The sequence below is a fragment of the Homarus americanus genome, unplaced genomic scaffold (genome assembly GCF_018991925.1).
Source record: "Homarus americanus isolate GMGI-L3 unplaced genomic scaffold, GMGI_Hamer_2.0 scaffold74, whole genome shotgun sequence".
Classification (NCBI taxonomy): Eukaryota; Metazoa; Arthropoda; class Malacostraca; order Decapoda; family Nephropidae; genus Homarus; species Homarus americanus.
The window spans coordinates 4,183,271-4,206,701 of NW_024716951.1; the positions used below are offsets into that span (position 1 = coordinate 4,183,271).

The 23,431-nt window shown below is 37.7% G+C and overlaps 1 protein-coding gene across 2 annotated transcripts in view; it reads left to right on the top strand.

The window, feature by feature from the left end:
• The first annotated feature begins 5,035 nt into the window (after positions 1 to 5,035).
• LOC121858667 overlaps positions 5,036 to 23,431 on the top strand; it is a 31,292-nt gene continuing 12,896 nt past the window's right edge. The window contains exons 1-11 of one of the 2 annotated variants that reach the window (XM_042355234.1): positions 5,036 to 5,109; positions 6,705 to 6,936; positions 7,887 to 8,009; positions 8,872 to 9,037; positions 9,439 to 9,534; positions 12,691 to 12,899; positions 13,795 to 13,923; positions 14,497 to 14,653; positions 17,924 to 18,055; positions 20,299 to 20,377; positions 22,036 to 22,433. In XM_042355234.1, coding sequence (XP_042211168.1) covers positions 8,873 to 9,037; positions 9,439 to 9,534; positions 12,691 to 12,899; positions 13,795 to 13,923; positions 14,497 to 14,653; positions 17,924 to 18,055; positions 20,299 to 20,377; positions 22,036 to 22,433 — 1,365 coding nt within the window. In that variant the 5' untranslated portion in view covers positions 5,036 to 5,109; positions 6,705 to 6,936; positions 7,887 to 8,009; position 8,872. Of the gene's footprint in view, positions 5,110 to 6,704; positions 6,937 to 7,886; positions 9,038 to 9,438; positions 9,535 to 12,690; positions 12,900 to 13,794; positions 13,924 to 14,496; positions 14,654 to 17,923; positions 18,056 to 20,298; positions 20,378 to 22,035; positions 22,434 to 23,431 lie in introns of both variants that reach the window. The other variant, XM_042355235.1, reaches the window with a different exon arrangement.

The following is a 23,431-nucleotide window of genomic DNA, read 5'->3' on the forward strand; positions in this document are numbered from 1 at the left end:
TTTAAGTGTGTATTATGGTCTAATATACGTCCGTCTTCTTTCTCAACGATAAAAAAAAACACAAATTATTTTCCCTATTAAATATAGTAGTGATAATTGTATATATTATTTTAGCCATTGGTAGGAATTATTCAGTGAGTCGATGGTGTTAGGATTTAATGGCCAGAATAATTCCAGTTGATGTGTCGACGATTATCATAATTGTCTGTCTGTCTGTCTGTCTGTCCGCCTGTCTCACTCATTATCTGTCTATCACTCAGAGCTCTGTCTGTCTGTATTCTTCACCATTATCACCTTCTGGTCTTCATGGTGAGGGTCGTAGCACCATTATCACCTTCCTGGCCGTCATGGTGAGGGTCGTAGCACCATTATCACCTTCCTGGTCGTCATGGTGAGGGTCGTAGCACACCATTATCACCTTCCTGGTCGTCATGGTGAGGGTCGTAGCAGGTCCGGACCTTGCGAAAATTGCATTTTTTGGCGGGTTCGCCAAAAGTGTCGAAACGACAGGTTCCGGTATACTGCCAGATTCTGGGGTCACTAAATCTAAGGGGATAACTTAACTCTAATCTTAATTTCTAAGGGTCGCTGCCACCAAACCCCCTCTGGAGAGCATGTAGCTCGTTAGGTAGAGGGCAGAGTGGACTAGGCATTGGGTTAGGTTTTCCATTGACCAGACCGATAAGGGTAAAGAAGGGTGAAACCATAACATGTCTTAATTGATTTATTCCTTATAAAACATACTGGTAAAAAAAACATATACATGAATTGGCCTTCCTCAGAAGAACAACGGAAATATGGTTACCCAGAGGGGCCCCAGACTCTTACATTGATGGCGTGTTATCCACCTATTTATTGCATACCAATCTGTGACCACCTTACCTCGGTCGTTCCTTCTTACAATATCCCCTAACACATCAGACTGCTCCACCTGTGTGGAATATAGCACCGTCGGTTATCATACATAGTAGCACCATCTCAACACACCTGTTACACTCCATACCTGCAAGTATGTGACTCCTTGTGACTTTTAGGTATACGCAACAGGCACCTTGTTCACACACCGCCCTCGGTGGGTAAAGACGAGGGCTTCACCTAGAGACATACCAGCACTATTTCTACGCCTGGTATTATAGGTCGCTCCAAGTGACGACCGCAGAGTTTCTCACGGTCTCCTTATTTGTGACTATTCATTTGGAGTGGTGCGCTGGAAATCCACAGGTTCACAGTGGATTGGCATAGCGGGGAGTAGTCCCCACCTGTTGTGACGCTCAAAGGGACAATGGCGGCCGGGCGGCAAGGTACTCCGACCGCATGGCACCTGAGGTGGCGGTAGAACGAGGAAGACTGAGGGCATTGCCCCGCCGCTCCTCGGCACATAGGCCTACAGTTTCCAAGTCTTAATTTTCACTTTTTTTTCTTAGGGTTCTCACCTTAACACTTTTCGCTATATTGTCACTCATGCCTTATAAACCCATATTTTAATCCTAAATTACACACTAAGGTAAGGTCTTGGTTTGCTAGTTCTTGGGGCAAATTCATGGGGTTATTATATCAACGTGGCACCCAAGGCGGGTACATGACGCGCCTTGAAACAAAGGCCGAATGTTCATGGCGGGGGTGTATCAACTTCACTTAAAACTGTAATGAGGGATCCTCCTCTCACACATTGCACAATTTGAACACAGACATAAGATTCTCTGATCACTGTACCTGTCGTGGGTATATGTCACGTGAGGATACGAGGTGTATTAAATTCATACCGACGCATACAAGATATTTCCTTTCAAGTATAGTTTCTGGATCACTTTCAACACCTCACATAGTTCTGATACATTTATCCTTTTTCCAGATCATTGTTCTCATGTATTTTCATATGATATCTGTGGGAGTTATGTTCGCTACACGCTCACAGACGTAAATAGTATGACCTTCAAACCATGATCCACACTTAGTCTTACAGTACACTAGTCCGGCTCAACTGGACTTTAACAGTCATCTTATGTATACCCTGAGTTATTATTAATGCTATGAATACATACACTTAATATGATATAACTGTACCTGGGTACAATACAACACAAGGTCTAGGAACATTGAGTAGGTGAGTTGTCCTTTATCAATGTTTCCCGTTTTCTGGGGTTCTACAAGCGCGGTGCATTTGAATGTTATATAGCGTAATATGAATTAAATGGGATTTTTAGGAATGACAATGATGTGCGCAGTACACCGGACCTTGGGAAAATTGCATTTTTTGCGGGTTCGCCAAAAATGAAAAAAAAATTCATGTCCGGACCTTACGAAAAATGCTTTTTTGGCGGGTTCGCCAAAAGTGCCGAAACGACAGGGAGCTACTACACTACGTGTCTGCTGTTCAGTACCTCAGCTCACATGATCTACGTGTGTAAACATTAATCTGTATGTTCACTGTATGTTCCTTCACCTTTCTCTAATGAAGGCTTTTGTTAAACCACCAATGTATGTAATAAGTAATTTATGTCCAATGTATATTTTCAGCCTTCGGGCTGCAAACTTTTTCAATAAACCGTTTATTATTATTATTATTATTGCACACACACACACACACACACACACACACACACAGGTCACTTACCCCTTTCGTTCGCTAGGTGGGGTTTGGTGTGGCGTGGGTATAGGGGGAACAGGACGGGGACGGAGGTATAAACAGTCTCTGGTCTTAACTACCGTCAGCCACTAAATCCAAGTCACTCTGGGTCGAGGTAAGGCTCTACCCACCTGATAGTTCTTAATTTGCTGTCGACGTCTTGAAACACCTGAGTATTAACCTGTCTTCACTGTGGCCCAAGAGAAAGCTCTCCCTTGTCTCTATTAGAATGGCTAGGGAGGAGGGGGGGAGGAGGAGGAGGAGACGAAAGAAAGAGGAAAGGAAAAAGAGAAGAGATGCTATATGTTTAGGGTCGACGAAAAGGTGGTGGGTGAGGGAGGAGGGAAGAAGGAAAGGGGAAGAGAGGGTAAAAAAAAATAGAGGTGAAAGGGAGGAAGTAAAAATAAGAGAGAAGAATGGAAGTGAAACTCTCTCTCTCTCTCTCTCTCTCTCTCTCTCTCTCTCTCTGCTCATTTCAATAATCACTGGGATCACTTTCTTTCACTGAGCTCACTCCCAGCTCACCCCACTAATTGGATTTACTGAACTCATTTTACGTACTGGCCTTATTTTGCTCACTGAGTTCACTCCACCGAGAGTACTTTACTCATTGGGATCACTGTTCAGTAGTCTTGCTAAGCTCAATCAGCTAACTCTTCACTGAGATCACTCTGCTCAATATTCACTAAGCTCACTCAATTTACTTGGCTCACTGTCTAATGAGATCACTCCGTTAATTGGACTCACTTCCTCTCCTCACTCATTAATCTCGCTTCAGGTGGTACAGAACCTCGCGAACTTAATTATTTATCATCCACTGAGCTCATTTTTACTCACTCAAACCTATATGCACTGTAATAACCAATCAACGTTTATCTGAGGGGTATAATAGCCAATCAGCGTTGACCTAAGCAGTGTCTTAGCCAATCAGCGTAGACCTCTTCAATGTAAGAGTCAATCAGAGTTGAATTAAGCAGTGTATTAGCCAATCAACTTTGACCTCATCATATAAATCAACCAATGAACGTTAACCTCATCATATAAACAACCAATCAACTGTGACCTCATCATATAAACCAACCAATCAACTGTGACCTCATCATATAAACCAACCAATCAACTGTGACCTCATATAAACCAACCAATCAACTGTGACCTCATCATATAAATCATCCAATCAACACCTGACCTCTACGCAACAATCACCTAAATTGTTCCACCTCTCGCCGCCGTTCCATTGCAAATCACGACAAAAGCAATTAAACAATAGAAGAACAAGAGGGTAAGTGAGAGGTGCTTTTACTTGATGGTTGTGAAGCAGTATTAAAAGTGTACAGCATCCAGGTTATATATTACTTATCTTCTCTCTGTAGGCAAGTGTATGTGTGTATATGCGCGCATCCAGTAATATCCTCATTTAATATAAAAAAATTAAGCACTAGTGTCTTTCATAACCTTAATAACAACACAAACAAAAAAACTAATTACACTCACCTGGAAATATAATAATTAACCTGTCTCTACGCCATCACCTTGTACACAAATTATCACACAAAGGTAATTTAACTCTTCTCCACACTACCACCACCACTACCACACAAGCAGCCAGACCTTCCCAGTGTTTTTAATGAGTCTTAATGAACCTGCAACACTTGGCCCCGTTACTCTTACATTTCATCACCTTTTTTCTGTCCATTTGATTACAGTAGTTAAGATATAATTTTTGGGGGTGGTATCTCTCTGGGGTGGTATCTCTCTGGGGTGATGTCTCTGAGGGAGGGGGGTGACGACCTCTCAGGGGTGTAGGAACAAAAGAAGGACCTGTAATTATTTAGCCTTCTTGAACACCTGAGCTGCTGATCTTCACAATGTAATTAACTTCCTAAATTAACCTAACCTAACATATATCCTATCGTGACACACACACACACACACTATTGATCAGTCTAACTATCGCCCTCCCCAAAATAATAATAATAATAATAATAATAATAATAATAATAATAACTGAAATTTAAATATTTGTTAACACAGTCCCTGCCTACGTTATCGTGACGTCAACATACAAGGTCTTTAATAAACTTGTAATGTTAGTCTCTAATCGTTACAGTTAGTTGTGCTAAAAAAAAAGCCCCAAGTCAAAAACAATTACTTATAAGATATAAACAAATAGTAATTATTGTTTCATTATCATAACGTATAATAAATTGTAAATAAAAAAAAACTGGCAATATGACAGATATAACTCATATACCATTATTTCTTTTAACTTATTCATAAAAAAAACTAATATTGTGTTTAATAATTCCTACAAACAGAAATGTCATGAAATTGCTGACGAGGATATTTAATTTACATTTATGATGCAGCAACTTTAATCAATCTCTTTTATTTATTAAGGAAATTGAAAGAAGGTTGGATGCAGTCACAGCTGAGAGGCGGATATGTAAACACTTCACATACCTGACTCTGGGCAATTAACGGTACCTGGGAGCTTATACAGTGCATGATACAGATTCAATTGGGTGCAGTAAAATTTTTGTTTCGGTCATCCTTGTATTTAGATATCCTAACCAATGTAACCTAATCTAATCTAACCTATCCAACCGAACTTAATGTATCTTAACCTATGCAACCTAACCTAACCTAGCCACAGAACCCATGAACTAATCTAATCTAATGTCTTAAGATTCCCCGGATGACCGAAACTAAAATAATACTGTGGATAGTATATTAGAAACCTTGAATAGCACATAATTTGTCATGTTTAATTGCCATTGTAAGTATTAGGCAGCCATCAAACAGGGAGGTACTACTGTCTGGGAAGATATTGGAAGCATAATGTGTTGTCTAATGGTAGACCCTGCTGCCATATGGTATCACGAAAATTGTGACCAAGTCCCAGGTTGCTGATCTGACTTTCTGCCTCATTTACACACAATTACAGGGTCTCAATTGTTTCTCTTACTATTGACAACACAACATACATACTGTATAGTGTTTCTCACTTTTTATTTTTTTCATTTTTGCATTTCTTTATGATTCATTATTATTATTATTAGTAGTAGTAGTAGTAGTAGTAATAGTCGTAGTATTACTGTATTATTATTATTATTATTATTATTATTATTATTATTATTATTATTATTATTATTATTATTATTATCATCATTATTATTACTGTATTATTATTATTATTATTATTATTATTATTATTATTATTATTATTATTATTATTATTATTATTATTATTATTATTATTATTATTATTATTATTATTATTATTATTATTATTAAATTTTCGCCCCCCAGGCCCTGATGTGGGTCAGTGACCTGTGTCCGGGTGGGCTAATCCCCCGTGAAAAAAAAAAGTCTCAAAAGGTTTATGATATTGATCTTAACTATTGAACTTTGATGTTAATTAACGTAAATTTGTTGAAAAGAACTCGAAATTAGTAATTTAAATTTTTGACATTGAATGGCAGTGAAGCAGATTTTAAAAAGTACCCAAATACATGTATTCAAAACCAATATGACACTGTACAGTATGCCTGGTAAGCAGTCCAAGGTGGTTGCATGATGATTTAGCAACTTGGTTGAATGAAATCACATGTAAAGTCTTACCTAAATTAAATAGATTTTTCGGAAGTTGGTAAAATTTTGCATATTTTGGGGCTCTGTTGCACTAATAATAACATTTTGCTGAACCTTTTATAGCATTACATAATAGTATCTTTTTCTTTGTACTATAACATTAAGCCTTCTATTTGACGTCTTTCAAAGCTCTGCCAACATTGAGTGGTTGCTGGAAACTACTGTGTAAGCTGTACAGTACAGTAGTAGAAACGTTTGAGGAAATCAGTTTTTCCATTTAAGTAATGAACAATTCCAGGGTGATATAACCTAACATTTATTTTTCTAGTTATTTTCTCTCATTATTTTGACTGAAGGGCTAATCTTCAGGTGGTTCCTGTATTCCTTGTTTGCATGGTAAAACTTCCTTAAACTGAATTCCTGAAAATATCATTTTTGTTTTACGTTTTTATAGAATACCTGTATATAACTGTATATTTTACAGGGTACAGCAGTACAAGAAACAATGTTCAGAAAAAGTCAATATAAACACACAGAAGAGAAGGAAAGTGTTGTGAAGAACAAAGATTCCCAAGCAGTTAGGTCAAATGTGTACGCTTACATCGATACTGGCTTTATGTTACAAGGTCTGGTGGAGTGGAAAGCACTTAGTGACCAAGCTGTCACCCAGGTGGATCCAAAGAGTGCCAGACCTGTAGGAAAACAATATGTATTTGGTAAGTACTGAACGTGTGTTTATGTACAGTGAAAGAATGAAGTATCTTCCCGGGTTTTTTTTTTAAATACATCGCAAAACACTTGAGACATTTGACACATGCATGTGTGGAGCCCATAAACAGTTGGCAGACCTGTAGTACATTGGAAGGGGTTTGCCAGAGACACCATTCACTGTGAACATTGTTCATAGTGGACAGATGGTAGTGTGGTAGTGAAAGAAACACTACTAAGAGACAGAGCTTTATTACTGACGTTTCATCACTAGACGTTTTCAAAGTACAGTAATGAATACTGCACACAAAATGGTTTACTGACATTAATACACAGAAATATATACCGCAGTAGTGGGCAGGGCTCGGTCATGTATCCCCATCAGTCATTTGGTGTCACTGTTGTTCGTTCTCTCTGCCAATCACTTGCTGCCATCTGGGCCATGGTGTGCGACCAGATCACCCAGCCTGCTTTGGTCTTGATGTTCAGGTGCAGTGTGATGTAAGCTGCTTCCAGGGCTTTACTGGTCCTTTTGTTCATGCCCTTGTGTAAGACATAGGTACCTTCCCACCTGGGCATATGTCCCGCTCTATCCATGTGATTGACGAAGGGGCTGGTTTTCCTGGTGAAGAGGTGCGCGTGCAGGTTTCTAGTGCCCTCTGATTGGCTGTCAGGGGTGTATGGCCTGGCTTGGTGGGCATAGTTTGAGTTTTCCACCAAAAACAGTGTCACGGCTACACTCAGCTGGTCGATGTCTGAAGTGGATGCGTTTAGCCATCCACTATACTGTACTGCATTATAAATACAGTGGCCATTCTAATGGAAGGAGGCCAGTAGCCATTAGAATAATAATAGGGTTGTGTTAACATATATTTATGGAAATTAGTTGATGCAGTATTGTATACAGTACAGTATTGGAATTATATGTATGTAATACAGTATATGCTTGTATTTACAGATAGAGTCTTCATTGGGGACTCAAAAATTCATATGTATGCAAATTCACTTGAGAAACATCTTAAAGATTCCCTCTCCATGATGCATAGTACAGCCTTCATTATGTATGGCCGGTCTCCAATAGGTAAGAAAATTATAGGTTTGCCTGACGATACAGTTTTACGTTATACCCTGTAGTCTGTCTACAGTGCTAATTTTGGTTATGCATGGGAGCGGGATGGGTTCTGTTGTGTACTGCATTTATTCACTCTTATAAGTTTACAACTTGGGGAAGTGAATGTAGTCGGGTGCAGTACTGGCCATGCTGCCTCCGAACACACATGTAGTTAGTTCTGTAGATGACCCATAAATTGTTAATACTGAAAGAACAACTACAGAAAAAAAAATTGTAATGGACACCAACAGGTTTGAAGACTAATAATAATAATGATGTACAGTACTGTATTCTTTTGCCAATAATTGCTTAAGCTATAATTTTTTTTAACAAGATCAATTGAAGACTAAAGGTTCCCAAATAAAGTGTCTGATATCCTCAGGTAGTTGATGACATCCTATGCGGCATTAATGCTGAAGTGCCATCATGGAGGGATAGCCAAAGATGCTGTCGTGTGTAAATCACTTTTTTGTGTGTGTGTAAACTTCATTTCAATATCTTTAGTGTCAGTATTTTCTAACAGGTACTATGAAAAGTAAGAGAGTATTTGAAGAACTCTTCACCAGCTTTTTTGATCAAGCTACTGAAGATATTATGTCATATATGAGAGAAATAAGAACAACATATTCTGTCTTGAGGTATAATGCAAGAATTATTGTTTGTTTCAAATCTAAGTGTATAATAGTGCAGTATGTGCTTGATCGTATCACTGAATATATTCCCTGGTAGCTACAACAACACAAATTTTGTGGACATATAGTAATTAAACAATCCTGTAGAGGGTTAAATTTTGGCAAGAACTCACACAAGTTCCTTACTGTATACTGTACAGGATGTCATGTGTTCAGGTGTACAATGAGAAAGTAGAAGATTTACTTGTAATGGACATTTTAAATGACACAAGTGCACCAGCCTCTGGCCTCAAGTTAATCAGGGATGTCAATGGCTTTGTGGAATGGCTCGGTGCTAAGACATCTTTCGTCACATCAACAAGGCAGGTGAGTAGCCCATGAATGAATTGGTTCGAGTTTAACTATTTTATTTTTAATGTTCACCTTTTTGTTGTTTAAGTTTCGTTGTACAGTACTGTATATAGTTTCCGCCAAAACTCTGCTAAGACACCCCCACCCCCACCACCACAGACAGTATATATATTTCCGTTGTTTTTTTGTCCTGGTCGGGTTTAGTAGTGTCCAGCACCCATACAGTATATAAAGAGGGGCAATCATAGCACTACTGTATTTGTTTTAACAGTTATGGTCCAATATGTCCATTGCATATCCTAATTTTATCATTTGCTTTGCAATACGTGTACTTATATATTACCGGTATTTCTGCAGTCTGTACTTATTATTTATTTATAAATAATGGATACTTTTGTTTCTTTATTCCATATCAGATGAAAACTTTGTATGAAAAAGGACAGTCCGAACACATAAGGCGCTGCAAGATGATCAAAGGTCGTTTAGAGGCCGCGCACACCATCATACGTCTGGTCAGTGATATGATACAGTGGTCCCTCGGTTAACGAGCACAATCCGTTCCAGCAGGTTGCTCGTTAACCGAAACCATTGTTTCAATGGGTTTTTGAGTAATTGGTTCCAGCTCACAGAAAATTGCCTAAATTTAACAAAAAAGGTAGAAAATTACACTTACTTTGAGGTGTGTATGTAGAAGGCTCCTGGATGATGATGTTGATGTGAATTTGAAGTGGTAGGTGGAGGAGGAGAAGGGAGAAGAAAAGGAAGTGGAGGAGAAGCATTTTACTGCTTCTTGGAAGGTGAGTCACCTTCCATGAAAATGTCAGGAACCTCTGGACTGACAGATTCTCCACCATGAACATCCTCTCTCCTTCTTGAAGTGGAAGGCTGAGGGCTAGCATCTTGTTCCCTCTGCCTTTAACTGAAGAAAGTGTCAATTGTGGCCTGTGGGGCATCTCTCCTCCTCATCATTAACTTATGTTTAAAGAAGGAGACCATTGTGTCCTCAACTTGACACAAAGTTAGTTCAGATTTTTCCACATCTGGGTGCCTTGAAGCCAGTTCCCTGAACTTCTTAGTAAATAACATCTTTCAACTCTGAAGTTGACATATGGTCATCACTTTCCCTTTCCTCCTCACCATAGTCAGCCTCTAACATCTCATCCAGTTGCTGCAAGTCTTCAAGAGTAAGTTCCTCCTCATGAGACATCACAAGCTCTTCGACATCATCCTCCTCCACTTCAAGGCCCAATGACTGACCAATGGACACAATCTCCTGGTCCAACTCTGTGTCATCCTGAATTCCTTCAAAATCATGGACTACTGATGGCCACAGTGCTTTCCATGAAGAATTAAGGAATCTAGTGTAGACTTCTTGCCATAATGACACAATCAATTTTACAGCCTCCACGATGTTGAATTGTGTCTTTCAGAACTGTTTCAGTGTTAGTTCAGGATCAGTGGAGGTTGCCTGATGACACCTCCTAAACATTTTCTTCATGTACAACTTCTTGAAGTTGCTGATCACATTCTGGTCCATTGGCTGTAAGATTGATGTAGTGTTGGGAGGCAAAAACAACATTTTCACAAAGTCAAATCGATACTCCAAAGTTCTGGCAAGTTCAGGGTCATGACCAGGAGCATTATCCATGAGGAGAAGAGCCTTTAAAGGGAATTTATTGGTGATTAGGTAGCTCTTGACAGAAGGGCAAAACACCTCAACAGCCCATTCATTAAAGAGCTGTCTTGTCACCCATGCCTTACGGTTGGACTTCCAATAAACTCCAAGCTTTACTCTTACCACTTTCTGTTGCTTGAACACCCTGGGGTTTTCAGAGTGGTAGACAAGCATAGGCTTCAGTCGGAAATCCCCTGAAGCATTGGCACCAATTAATAGAGTGAGACGGTCTTTCATTGGTTTATGCCCAGGTAAAGAGGCTTCATCTCTGGTGATGAATGTTCTTTTGGGCATCTTTTTCCAAAACAGCCCAGTTTCGTCCACATTGAACACTTGCTGTGGAAGAGAAGTTTCTTCTTCCATCAGTTCTTTAAACTCCACTAAAAACTTTGCTGCCTCTTCCTTATCAGCACTAGCAGCCTCACCATGCCTAATAACACTGAAAATGTCACTTCTTTTCTTAAATTTTTCGAACCAGCCTTTGCTGGCCCTAAAATCTTCAAATTCTGTTCCTGAAGAACCAGGTTGATTTGCCTTTAAATGTTCGTAAATCTCCCTGGCTCTTTCACAAATGAATTCAGTAGAAACTGAATCACCTTTCATCTGTTTTTCCCTAATCCAGATGAGAAGTAACCTCTCTGTTTCTGCAATTAGGGATCTACCTTTAAACACTCTGGTAGATTTGTCTCTCACTTTCACTTCTTTAAATTTTCTTTCTGTGCAAGAATTGTCGACACAGTTGATGTCGACATGCCATATTCTTTGCATAGCGCATTTGTTCTAATGCCTTCTTCATGTTTTTTAATAATTTCCTGCTTAGTTTGGATTGAAATCACTTTTCTTGATCTCTTAGGCCCCATGCTAGATTCAAACAATCTCAACACGTTATTTTTAAAGTTTAAACTTGCTGTAAATAAAGAATCTTCTCTTTAAAATAACACTGCACTGCGCTATATATTTTCAATATGTAAAATAAATTTCATAATGGAAACACAGAAAAAAGCATTTAGTTGAAGAGAGTCTCAAGCAAGATGTTACCTCCGCTGAAAAGAGAGAGAGACTAATGCCTGTTTGGTTTGTTGACAGGCTGGATGGCGCGCCAGAAACTATTTTCTTTACCTTCAGTTATGTTCAATAATTGTTAAAATGACTAAAAAATTTAATATTAAACTTTTAAAAATATTGAATAGTATAAACTTCTTGATATTTACTAAAATAGTAAGGAACTTAAGCCCTAGAACCAATTACTGTATTGGCGGACTAATACTACAGCTGGTTGACCGCCAAGTGCAAGCGAAAACATGTTGAGGTCGGCTCGTAAGAAACTCATTAATTGAGGGATTGCTCATTAACCAAAGTTAAGAATCTTATGGAAGGTAACTCGTTAACCAAAATCTTTTTAACCGAGGCACCCGTTAACCGAGGGATCACTGTATTGTACTGTGTTCCTGGTTTTACCTTGATGAGTAAGAAAATCTCATCATAATTATGTACTGTAGTAAGTAGAGAGGGCATTAATAATGAGCAAAAAAAGGTGTGTGCCATGTTATTTACTTTTCCTCCAGGCTCCAGCTCACTAAATCTTGTTGTTATGTATTTTTTTTTAAGTAGGGACATTCATCAAATAAATTTTGGAAATTTCATAACTAAATGTAACTGAAGAGGCTCACAGGGAAGGGTTGGTTCACAGAGTACTGTATATATTTCTGTTTGGTTTGAACTGCAGTTCATTCAACCTACAACAGTGAGACTCATAAAAAATGTCAACATTCCTTTATAATACTGTACTAGTTAGCTGGCTTTTTATGTAGACACCATATATCAGTGAAATCCATATGGATCACACCTTCATTTCTCCCTTCAGCTCAGATACTCATTCTCCATTTTCTGTTAATATTAAATATTGTCTTCACTGTTAAATGAAATAGTACAGTAATTCATAGTAATTCTGTGATGAATGCACTGTGCTTAATAATGTTTTATTGTTTGGCAGATCTTGGAGCATACACCACAAAACATGAAAGACAAAGCCTTGAACAGACTGAATGTAACCACATGTTACTTGGACTTTGTACTGGTAGCTGGTCTACAACTAGTACCCACATTCACGAGTTTGCTTGATGAGCTTAAAGGAGATCCTCCTCTCACCAAGTCACTTTGGGCTCTTCATCACTTTGTTACTGATCCAAACAGGGATAAGAAGTAAGTAAAAAAAGAAATCTTCTGGAAATACAAGGATCGCAGTATCTATTTGAATGTATTAGGACTGAATAGCGTAAGACCAGTGAAGGAAGTGAAGGGAAAGTGTTCACTAACAAGGAGTAATGTCTGTACAAGACAGTACATACAGTACGTTCTTGCATTTTCAAATTACTGTACGTACATTCCCAAAATACTAAGTACTGTACTGTAAAACCTTTATTCTGACATTCCTTACTATGAATTCCAGGTATTTTAACGGAATGTACTTTTGATATACTAACTGTACAATGAATAACTTGACATAATATCCAAGTAAGAATAGAGATATACACTTCCTTATTCATGAAAATATTGCATCAGTTAAGTAAATAAGTCAAGTGCAAGTCTTTTGTCAGTTAGATGTTTGGAGGGCAGATCCACATTTTGATTATAGGTTAGTTCCTCTCTCGCCACAGTTCACACTTGCCTCGCACCTCCCCCCCGCTAATTTTTCCCCTTTCCTCTCAGATGTGTGTATCCCTTGATCCATCCCACACAAGACTTGGGGGAGGGTAATGATGATGGAAAATTGGTTTTCATTGTAAGGCTGAGCATTTGAACTATCATGGCATAATATGATTCACTTGTAAATACAGGTAGCTGAGTGTGTGGACAGTAGAGCTTTGACAGTTTAGCCCAGTGGGATGGCCAGATTAGGAAAAACATTCAAAAACCAGAAAAACGGTCTGAAAAATGGATGAATTTTTAACTAATAATAAGGTTATCAACACTGAAATGATTGATTGATTGATCTGCTGATTGCCAACATATGCCAATGCATTATGAAAAATTCTCAGTTACTCATAATGTCTTGTACGTATCTTGTTATTGTCCTTTTCCCCCTCCCCCCTTGCAGTGAACTCTATGACAGCAGGAGGTCAACATTAACGCAGCTGCTGCGTGAGATGTTAGTTGGGAAGGGTCGCTCTGTGTTTTTGTGTGTATGTGACCCATCTGACTTAAAGAAAACTCAAGCTATACTCAGGTTAGTAGGTCTGTAAAAAAAATCCTTTATCTACCTCTGTTTTGCCATGGAAAATATTTAGTAACTGTGTGGGGCCAAGCAACTAAAGTATGAGTAGGAGGGTGGATCTGGCTTATGGCAGGGGCAGACAGCCATTAACAGTGATGAACATGTGTATTCTATGATGTCTGAAAGGCAACTAAGAGCCTTACTGAGGTGTGGCTAGTGTGAGGAGGTCTGTGGGACATATCATTCACTTTATGAATACAGAGTACTGTATTAATCTTGGCATACACTTTTAAAACAGTAGTGCAAAAATCTCATCATCCTTTGATGATATTTGTCACAGTCATATATGTACATACCATTGCATGATGCACATCACAGTCCAGCATATATCATCACATGATGCACATCACAGTCCAGCATGTATCATCATATGGTGCACATCACAATCTTGCCAGTACTGTATCATCATATGGTGCACATCACAGTCTTGCCTGTATCATCATACAGTGCATGTCACCGTTTAAAGGTTAAATGAGTGTGTGATTATATCATGAGAAAAATAAGGAACAATTGTATTTCTTTCAGATTTGGCAGTGGTGCTACCCAGCTTGTACAACATCCATGCAAGAGCAACCACCCCTTCCATGGTAGTGTACTTCATAACATTATTAGCACTACCACTGAAGACATGTCTGTGCTGCTGACTAACAAACAGTTAGTGAAGGATGCTATAGAATATAGAGTGAGGGTTCTGGTTCACATTTTTATTCTGCTCTTAAAATTTTTCTTAGTCAACTCATAGTTCTAATTACATGTTTCACACAGTACACAGATTTATAAGTGGAAGGATTTAGTGAGGAAACAACTACTGTATATATGAAAAACATGTCAGTATGAGTCATCACAGATTTGTGTACATAAGTCCTTTATCTCACTTTACAACACTGTGGTTCACTGTACAGTAATACCCCGATTTATGCGGTCAATTGAACCCACAGAGGTCCATGTAAAACGAGAAACGCGTAAATGGAATAACATAACATATGGGATTAATTGAAATAGAGACTGGGCCGACTCCCAAACTCCACTTTTTCCAACACAATACCTATGTTCTAGTAAAAATAACATCTTAATTTTATGATGGTATGCACACACAATTAATATTTAAGAGAAATACAGTCGCCAGGTTAATGTCCATTCAAATAATGGACTCAACCCCCCCCCTCTTCCCACGCTCGCTGGCTCCTCCCTCTCTAACAAATGTTTGGGTGAAAACACTAGATTTTAACGTTTAGTAATAAATAATACCTCAAACTAAAGTTAGGATAATATAATTGACATTGCTGGACTCCTTGCAAGACCAGGAATATTTTGAATATACACATCATATATTTTGCACAAAAGATAACATATTTGCTCTGAGTAAACAAAATTCTTACATTAGTCTAAAATTTGTATGTCTAATGCAAAATCTATGATGTTTATATTCAAAATGATCATCAAATTGTAAGAATTCCAGCAATGTAAATTATATTCTGGCCGGGTTATTTGTATGAATTTTATGAGCTAAAACAAATACCTTCAGTAAATAAAAAAATATACTTCACCCAAACACTATCTGTCAATCAAAATACCCCACCTCCGGCTCCCCCACTCTTCCCACGCTCGCTGGGTCCCTCCCTCCCTCCCTACCCCCCACCCCCACCTTCCCTCCCTACCAGAGAAATGTTTGGGTTAAAACAGTATATTTACATTTTTAGTAATAAATAATACCTCAGACTAAAGTTAGGATAATATGATTGACATTGCTGGATTCCTTGCGAGACCAGGAATATTTTGAATACAGTAGTACCCAGATTTACATGGTCAATTGAACCCACAGAGTACCGCGGAAAGTGAAAACCGCGTAAAGTGAACAACAGAACATATGGGATTAATTCCAATAGAGACTGGCCCGACCCCCAAACTCCACTTTTTCCGATACAATACCTATGTTGTAGTAAAAATAACATCTAAATTTTATGATGGTATGCTCACACAATTAATATTTTAGAGAAATACAGTTGCCAGGTTAATGTCCATTCAAATAATGGACTCAAATCCCCCTCCCCCCCTCTTCCCAGCTCACTAGCTCCTATCTCTCTGAGAAATGTTTGGGTGAAACCACTAGATTTTAACGTTTAGTAATAAATAATACCTCAGACTAAAGTTAGGGTAATATAATTGACATTTCTGGATTCCTTGTAGGTCAGGGAATATTTTGAATGTAAACTTCATATATTTTGCACAAAAGATAAAATATTTGCTTTGTGCAAACCAAATTATTACATTAGATCTAAAATTTGTATGTCTAATGCAAAATCCATTATGTTTATATTCAAAATGATCATCATATTGTAAGAATTCCAGCAATGTAAATTATATTCTGGCCGAGTAATTTGTATGAATTTTATGAGCTAAAACAAATATCTTCAGGTAATAAAAAAAAAATATATTCTTCACGACACTATCTGTCAATCAAAATACCCCACCTTGCCTCCCCTCCCCCCCACCCCCCACCTTCCCTTCCTAGCCAGAGAAATGTTTGGGTGAAAATACTAGATTTTAACTTTTAGTAATAAATAATACCTCAGACTAAAGTTAGGATAATATAATTGACATTTCTATATTCCTTGCAGGTCAGGGAATATTTTGAATGTAAACTTCATATATTTTGCACAAACGATAAAATATTTGCTTTGTGTAAACCAAATTATTACATTAGATCTAAAATTTGTATGTCTAATGCAAAATCTATGATGTTTATACGTATTCAAAATGTTCATTATATTGAAAGAATTCCAGCAATGTAAATTATATTCTGGCCGAGTAATTTGTATTAATTTTATGAGCAAAATAAAAAAAATTATACTTCACCAGCGTATATGAGTAGATGCACCGCGTAAATTGGGAATTCCGGTTCTGGCAGGGTACCGCGTAAATGTAGAAACGCGTAAAAAAAAACGAGTAAAGTGGGGTATTACTGTGCATGTATTGTTGCCTTAATCAAAAGTAATTAAAATTTATGAATACACTTGTTAACAATAAAATACAAGGCAATAATGAAGTGTTGATACTGTGTCCTAACTGGGTGCTGTGGACATGTAATGCTTGTGAAGGTCACTTGCCTGCACCACTTACAACAGTATGGCATTTTCACAATTTCTAATGTCGAAATTAGTGAAGAATCATTCTGTAGTAGGATTCCAGTACAGGTACTTTAGTACTTATATTACACCATAGACACCATATACAGGTAGTTCTGCTATAACGCGATAATTGTGTTCTTGTAAAATATCGTGTTATAGAAAATCGCGTAATAGAAATAACAGGGCTTATGGAGAAAATAGGGTTAGGTGCAGATTACTCGAAATCGAAAAAATTTAGTAGTTAGCCTAACACAAAGGATAGCACAGTCTAAATAAATGTTACATTCATATCTAATAATGAAATCATACAGTAAATTTAACACTTTACCTTGAAAAAATATGAATGTAACTTGATGGGGGAGAAGGGTGATTTTGAGGTTGATAACATCGAGCTTCTCTTCAAGTGTTATATCCTTTCTTTTACGATAATCACCGGGAATTCTATCATCAGAACACTTTTTGGAGATATTCTTCTTTACCATATTCACAGTTAATACCACAAAATTGGAGAAATAGTAAGCAAAAATCGCGTTATAGCAAACAAGCGTTCGCGTTATACAAATATTGTTCCGAATTCATAAATCGCGTTAGAGCAAATTCGCATTATCAAAACACGCGTTATAGCAGAATTCACTGTACACAAACCTTGTGTATAGAGAAGCCTAACCTAACCAGTTTCCATTGTATTCTGATGGTTGAAGGAAGTTATGCTTGTACAGTACTGTATTGTACTGTATACTGTATCAGTATTCAAGTACAGTTGATAGAGACCTTTCCCCACACATAGCTATCCAGTGTATAAGTGTCTTTATAATTATTTCCAGGATTTATCAAAAATTGTGAAGTTAACACAAAAGCTACACTACTCTAAGATGAAGGAACATGTGACTGCAGTGAAAAAAATTATAAACTGGGTATTCCCATGGAACAACAGCATGCCAGTGCAGATCCACCGGGTAGGTATTTAATGTAACAAAAATATGTCACCTTTAGAGAAATTAGTCAATTGTGAGCCAGGATAGGTAGTTAGATTTGTAGTTTGGATTATAAAGGCTTTGATACTGTACAGTGACCCCTCGGTTAACGAACTCAATCCGTTCCAGAAGGTCGTTCGTTAACCGAAAAGTTCGTTAACCGAAACCATTGTTTCAATGGATTTTTGAGTAATTGGTTCCAGCTCACCGAAAATTGCCTAAATTCAACAAAAAATGGTAGAAAAGTTCACTTACTTTGAGGTGTGTATGTAGAAGGCTCCTGGATGATGATGATGATGATGGGATTTAGAATGGGGGTGGAGGAGAAGGAAGAAGAGAAGGCATTGGGGTGGAAGAGAAGTCACCCCATGGTGCCATTTCACCCATAAAATTTTAGCTCTCTTGGTGTAATTCAAGATTATTTTCTTTAAATCAACACTGCACTGCATTATATATTGTCAATATGTAAAATATATTTCAAAATGACCAATAATTTGCTTGGAAACACAGAAAAAAAGCGTTTAGTTGAAGAGAGTCTCAAGCAAGATGTTACCTCCAGTGAAAACAGAGAGAGACTAACGCCTGTTTGCTGTGTTAAGAGGCTGGATGCCACACGCATTAAACTAGTCACTTTACCTTCAATTGTGTTCAATAATTGTTAAAATGACTAAAAAATTTAATATTAAACTTTTAAATTATTGAATAGTATAAACTTCTTGATATTTACTAAAATAGTAAGGAATTTAAGCCCTAGAACCGATTAATGTATTGGCGGACTGATACTAAAGCTGGTTGCCCGGTCAGTGCAAGTGAAAACATGTCGAGGTCGGTTCGTAAGAAATTCGTTAACCGAATTTTTGTCCGTTAACCGAATTGAAGATCCTTATGGAAGGCAGTTCGTTAACCAAAATTTCGTTAACCGAGGCGTTCGTTAAACGAGGGGTCACTGTATACAGTATTCACCTGATCTTTTGGCATTTGACTCTGCATTAAGGATCATTTTACAAAATGCTTTGCATCTTGCATTAAGTCATAGACTTTGACTTTGCTTATGCATTTGACAGTGTACCTCACACAAGGCTGAAAATCAAATTGGAAGGATACGAATGGTAAACAAGGTATGATGAATAATTGCTAGTAATTGCCAAGTGTACCACTGGCAAGTCGTATGCTGTGTGGTATTGTGCCAGGACAATGTTTGATTCTTGTTTTTGTAAGTCATCTGATAATTTTTTTTAACAAAACAACAGAATGTATATGGAAGAGGAATATTGCCCTGGGACTAGATAGTACATTATAAGTACTCCAGAGCATGCTGATTTTGAATATATGGTCCACAATTCGATTGCGGGGTAATTAGTGGCTGTAATGACCCTTGGATAATTTAATTACATATTTCAATGCTAATTACTCGCCAACTATGGGTTTCCAAAGTACGATTTTGGTGTTAATGTGTTATTCTGTAAGTACTTAATTAGTTAAACCCTTTAAATTTCAATTCTGTGAAAAAAGTATATTTTGGGCAAAAAATTACCAAGGGGTTAGGCTTACCTTTTCGACAGTTTTGGCCCAAAAACTTGATTTTGTTGAAAATCACATTACGTACTAAAATTACACGAAATGATAAAGACTCATGGCCATGGCAGCATCATGGGAGGGTCAAGAACTTATAGTTCTTCTCTGTGTTTGTACTTATAGCTTGCCACCTATTTTGAAACTTTCTCTCTCCCTCTTTGAAAGGATGGTGGATACATACAGTATTTAGGGTGATAATATGAGGTGTAAAGGCAAGTGGAGCACATGACATTAACAGGTCAATAGTCCTTCAGGAAATGAATGTGTGGTGGATGAAGAGCAGAGGGTAGGCAATTAAGTGCATGGGAGGGAGGTAGCAAGTAGAGGGTGGACAGCTAATGTTGGTTGGTGCAAGGGAGGGACATTTGATGGGCACTGTAGAGTCTCAGCCCATACATCTAGCATGCTGAACCATGTACAGTACAGACAAGTAATCTCATACCATATAATTTGCTGTGCAGAAAAAATTGGTCACAGATGTACAGTATATGTGAAACCAAGCAAAAATATACAAATAAAATAAACCAAGCAAATTGACAATTTGTGTTCAGCCCAAAATAAGAGAAAGGAACATACCGTAGGTACATAAGTTTGACTTGCTGTTGGTTTATAAAATAAAAAGTTTTCAAACATATTTTTCTCTCTGGCAGAAGATACGTCGAAGAGAACATCCAAAGAAACTTTCGATACCAAAAGATGATGTATACTGTCAGCAGTTCACTGAGAGACGTGAGTTTTGTTATTAAATTTTGATTACTTTCTTGGTCTTTCCTTATTACTGCCGTAATCCCCTTGACTAATCTAATCTATTTTACTCTCAAAATTCCTTCATTTACACTACTGTACTTTTTAGTTCTAATTCTTTCTTTGTTTTCCCCTTTGTTTACCTTTTCCAGATTTTTTGAAAGATTTTTATCAAATATTATTTCAGTACAGTTGGTCCTCATATTACGCGGTCCCGCATTCCGCGTTTCACCGTTAACGCGGTGCCTTGCCAGAACCTAACATTTTCACATTCCGCGGTCGTGAACCCCATTACGCGGAGAGCGGCTGGCAAGCCGTGCCATTTTTGGATCCAAACCTCCCGCCATCCGCCATGTTGTGTAAGAGGCGCGAAAATGGTGCGCACAAGGTCGCCCAGTCATCAAAACATGACCAGTTCTTCACCCGCCACCCACTACAGCCGGCCCAAGTCAGTGATAGTGATAATTATAGTGAGGATATGGACTTATATGAACTTTGGGGGGTTTGACAAAGAGGCCCTGCAAGCCTCTGTGGTGGATAGTGATACAATTGATACAAGTGATACAGGTGAGGGCCAATAATCTGCCCTCTGCCTCGGAACCAACCGCCCATCCCCGTGTGCCCAGCCATCTTTTCTACTAATGTAAGTGTTAAAAAACCTAATATTATTGATATTTCTCTTAATTATTAATTGTGTGTGCATGCCATCATAAAGTTAAGATAATATTTTTACTACAACATAGTTGTGTGTCGTCAAAAAGTGGAGTTTGGGGATCGGCCCGGACTCCATTTCAATTAATCCCATATGTTATGTTATTCACTTTACGCGTTTCTCACTTTCCGCGGTACCCTCCGGGTTACATTAACCGCGTAATATGAGGACCAACTGTACAGTACATGTACTGTGTATTGTACTGTTCTCCACTTCTTGCCTTTCTTGGACATATTTTTAATGATTTGTACAGTATTTCAAAGCTCATTAATTAACACTAATTACTCAGATTTTAATTTGTAGAACCCAGATCCTTAACCAACATGTAATGAAGTACAATACCTTTGTATGAATTTTGAACAAAATCCACATTTTGACCTCATATGCCAAAACCATGGGTCAGTTGTCATTTTCATGATAAAACACCTTTTTTCTGTTAATTAAAAACTAATGTGTTTTGGGCATAAAGATAATTTATATTACAGAGAAATGTATATAAAGGCAATTTAAAACTTACTGGCACAACCTAATTGACCTTTTAAACGTTCTATACATACAGGGGGTCCCTGGGTTTTGAACGGGTTCCGTTCCTGAGAACATTTGTAAGTCGGAATTGTACGTAAGTTGGGACACGTCACAGTATATGCATATCATACTTACAAAATAATGTTTAAAATCTTACTACCATATATCATAGCTTAAGTCCTTATATACATCTAAAATCACTTCATTTAAGACAAAAAAGAAATAGAATGACAAATACAATAAGTGAAAGTAAAAAATAAGTCATCAGGTAAATAAAATACTGTTAATTTCAAGTTTAACCTCGTTTGTAGCGATGGGTGTTCATAAGTCAGACGTTCATAACTCGGGGACCCCGTGTACAGAGTATTCATATTTTTTATTCTAACTCCAGAACTATATATTACAGACTTTATTGGTAAGTGGATACCCAAGTATCCAGCAGAGCTAGAGGGAAATTCTGGCAATGAGGAGATTACATTGATAACTAACTTCTATGATGAGATACCTTACAACATTTATGAAATGAAGTTGGCACTTGGGGAAATAACAGACCAAAGACCGGAATATTATTTGATGCCTGGTAACATCAAGAATCACGACAAGAGTAAATATTGTGGTGGAAATGCTAATGCCAGAGGTCCCACACCCATAAGGCATCAGAATGGCAGTCTGTCTCTTGTTAGATATGTGAGAGGCATCTTGACTATTACAAAAAAGCATAATTTTCATGCACATAGTAAAATAAAAAAATCCTACATAGTAATTAAGAAAGACTTTAAATTGGAAAACTCACAGCCCATGAAGGTAAGAACTTATCTGCTGTCTGTCTAGCCTAGTGAACCAGTAGGTTACCTCATAGGTAACCTACTCTCCCTCCTACTGGGTATTATCTGTCCACAAACCAACTAACTGTCCTACACACCCATCTGTATACTCACCACCTTGTCATGCAAATACTACTGTATTTATTCTCTCTTACACCTATCTGTAAACCCAGCCATTCACCCACCCTTCTTACCATGCTCCCACTTCCCTCCCACAGACACACACTTAAAAATACTGCACTGTACATTAAATAATAAATGACAAATAATTGGGTTTTAAGAACTGATTAATCAAAGAAACCAGTACAGAAATTCATTTGTTACTTACAGTACAATACAGACAACACAAAAGGAAATATCTTCTTTTTTTTTTTAGATGTATACTGTATTGTTATGGTTTTGATTAAGAAGAAGGTACTGTACTGTACAGTATAAGGATGGAGTGAAGGAAGCAATAAAGAAGCAGTGTGTGTGTGTGTGTGTGTGTGTGTGTGTGTGTGTGTGTGAATAACTACAGAACAGTGTTGAATAATTTGGGGAGGATGGGTTTGCTGCTGCCGAGTGCTGACAGGTTGCATAAAGGGACCTGGTATAATCCAACCAAGTACGTATAGTAATTGGGGAATTATTGGGAGAGGAGAATATTGCATCAATACAGTACAAGTTAATAAAGGTATCAAATAAAAGGTGGGTTTCTATTTACTCATGATTGTCACTGACATGTTTATATCAAGGAAATTTTTAAAAAATATTGGAGTCACCAAGTTATTTAAATGTGCCGTATTCACAGTAATTAAAATTGTGCCCAGTTTTCTTGTTTTCATTCATTTTATTTTTCTTCTCCATGTTTGTGTGTAATTTAGTCCATTTTCCTTTATGTCTTATTCTTGTTTATTCTATATCATCTGTTTGAGTTTCTTGTTCTTCTTCCTCATATTCCTTCATTTATTATATTTCTTGTAACTTCATGTTTACAAT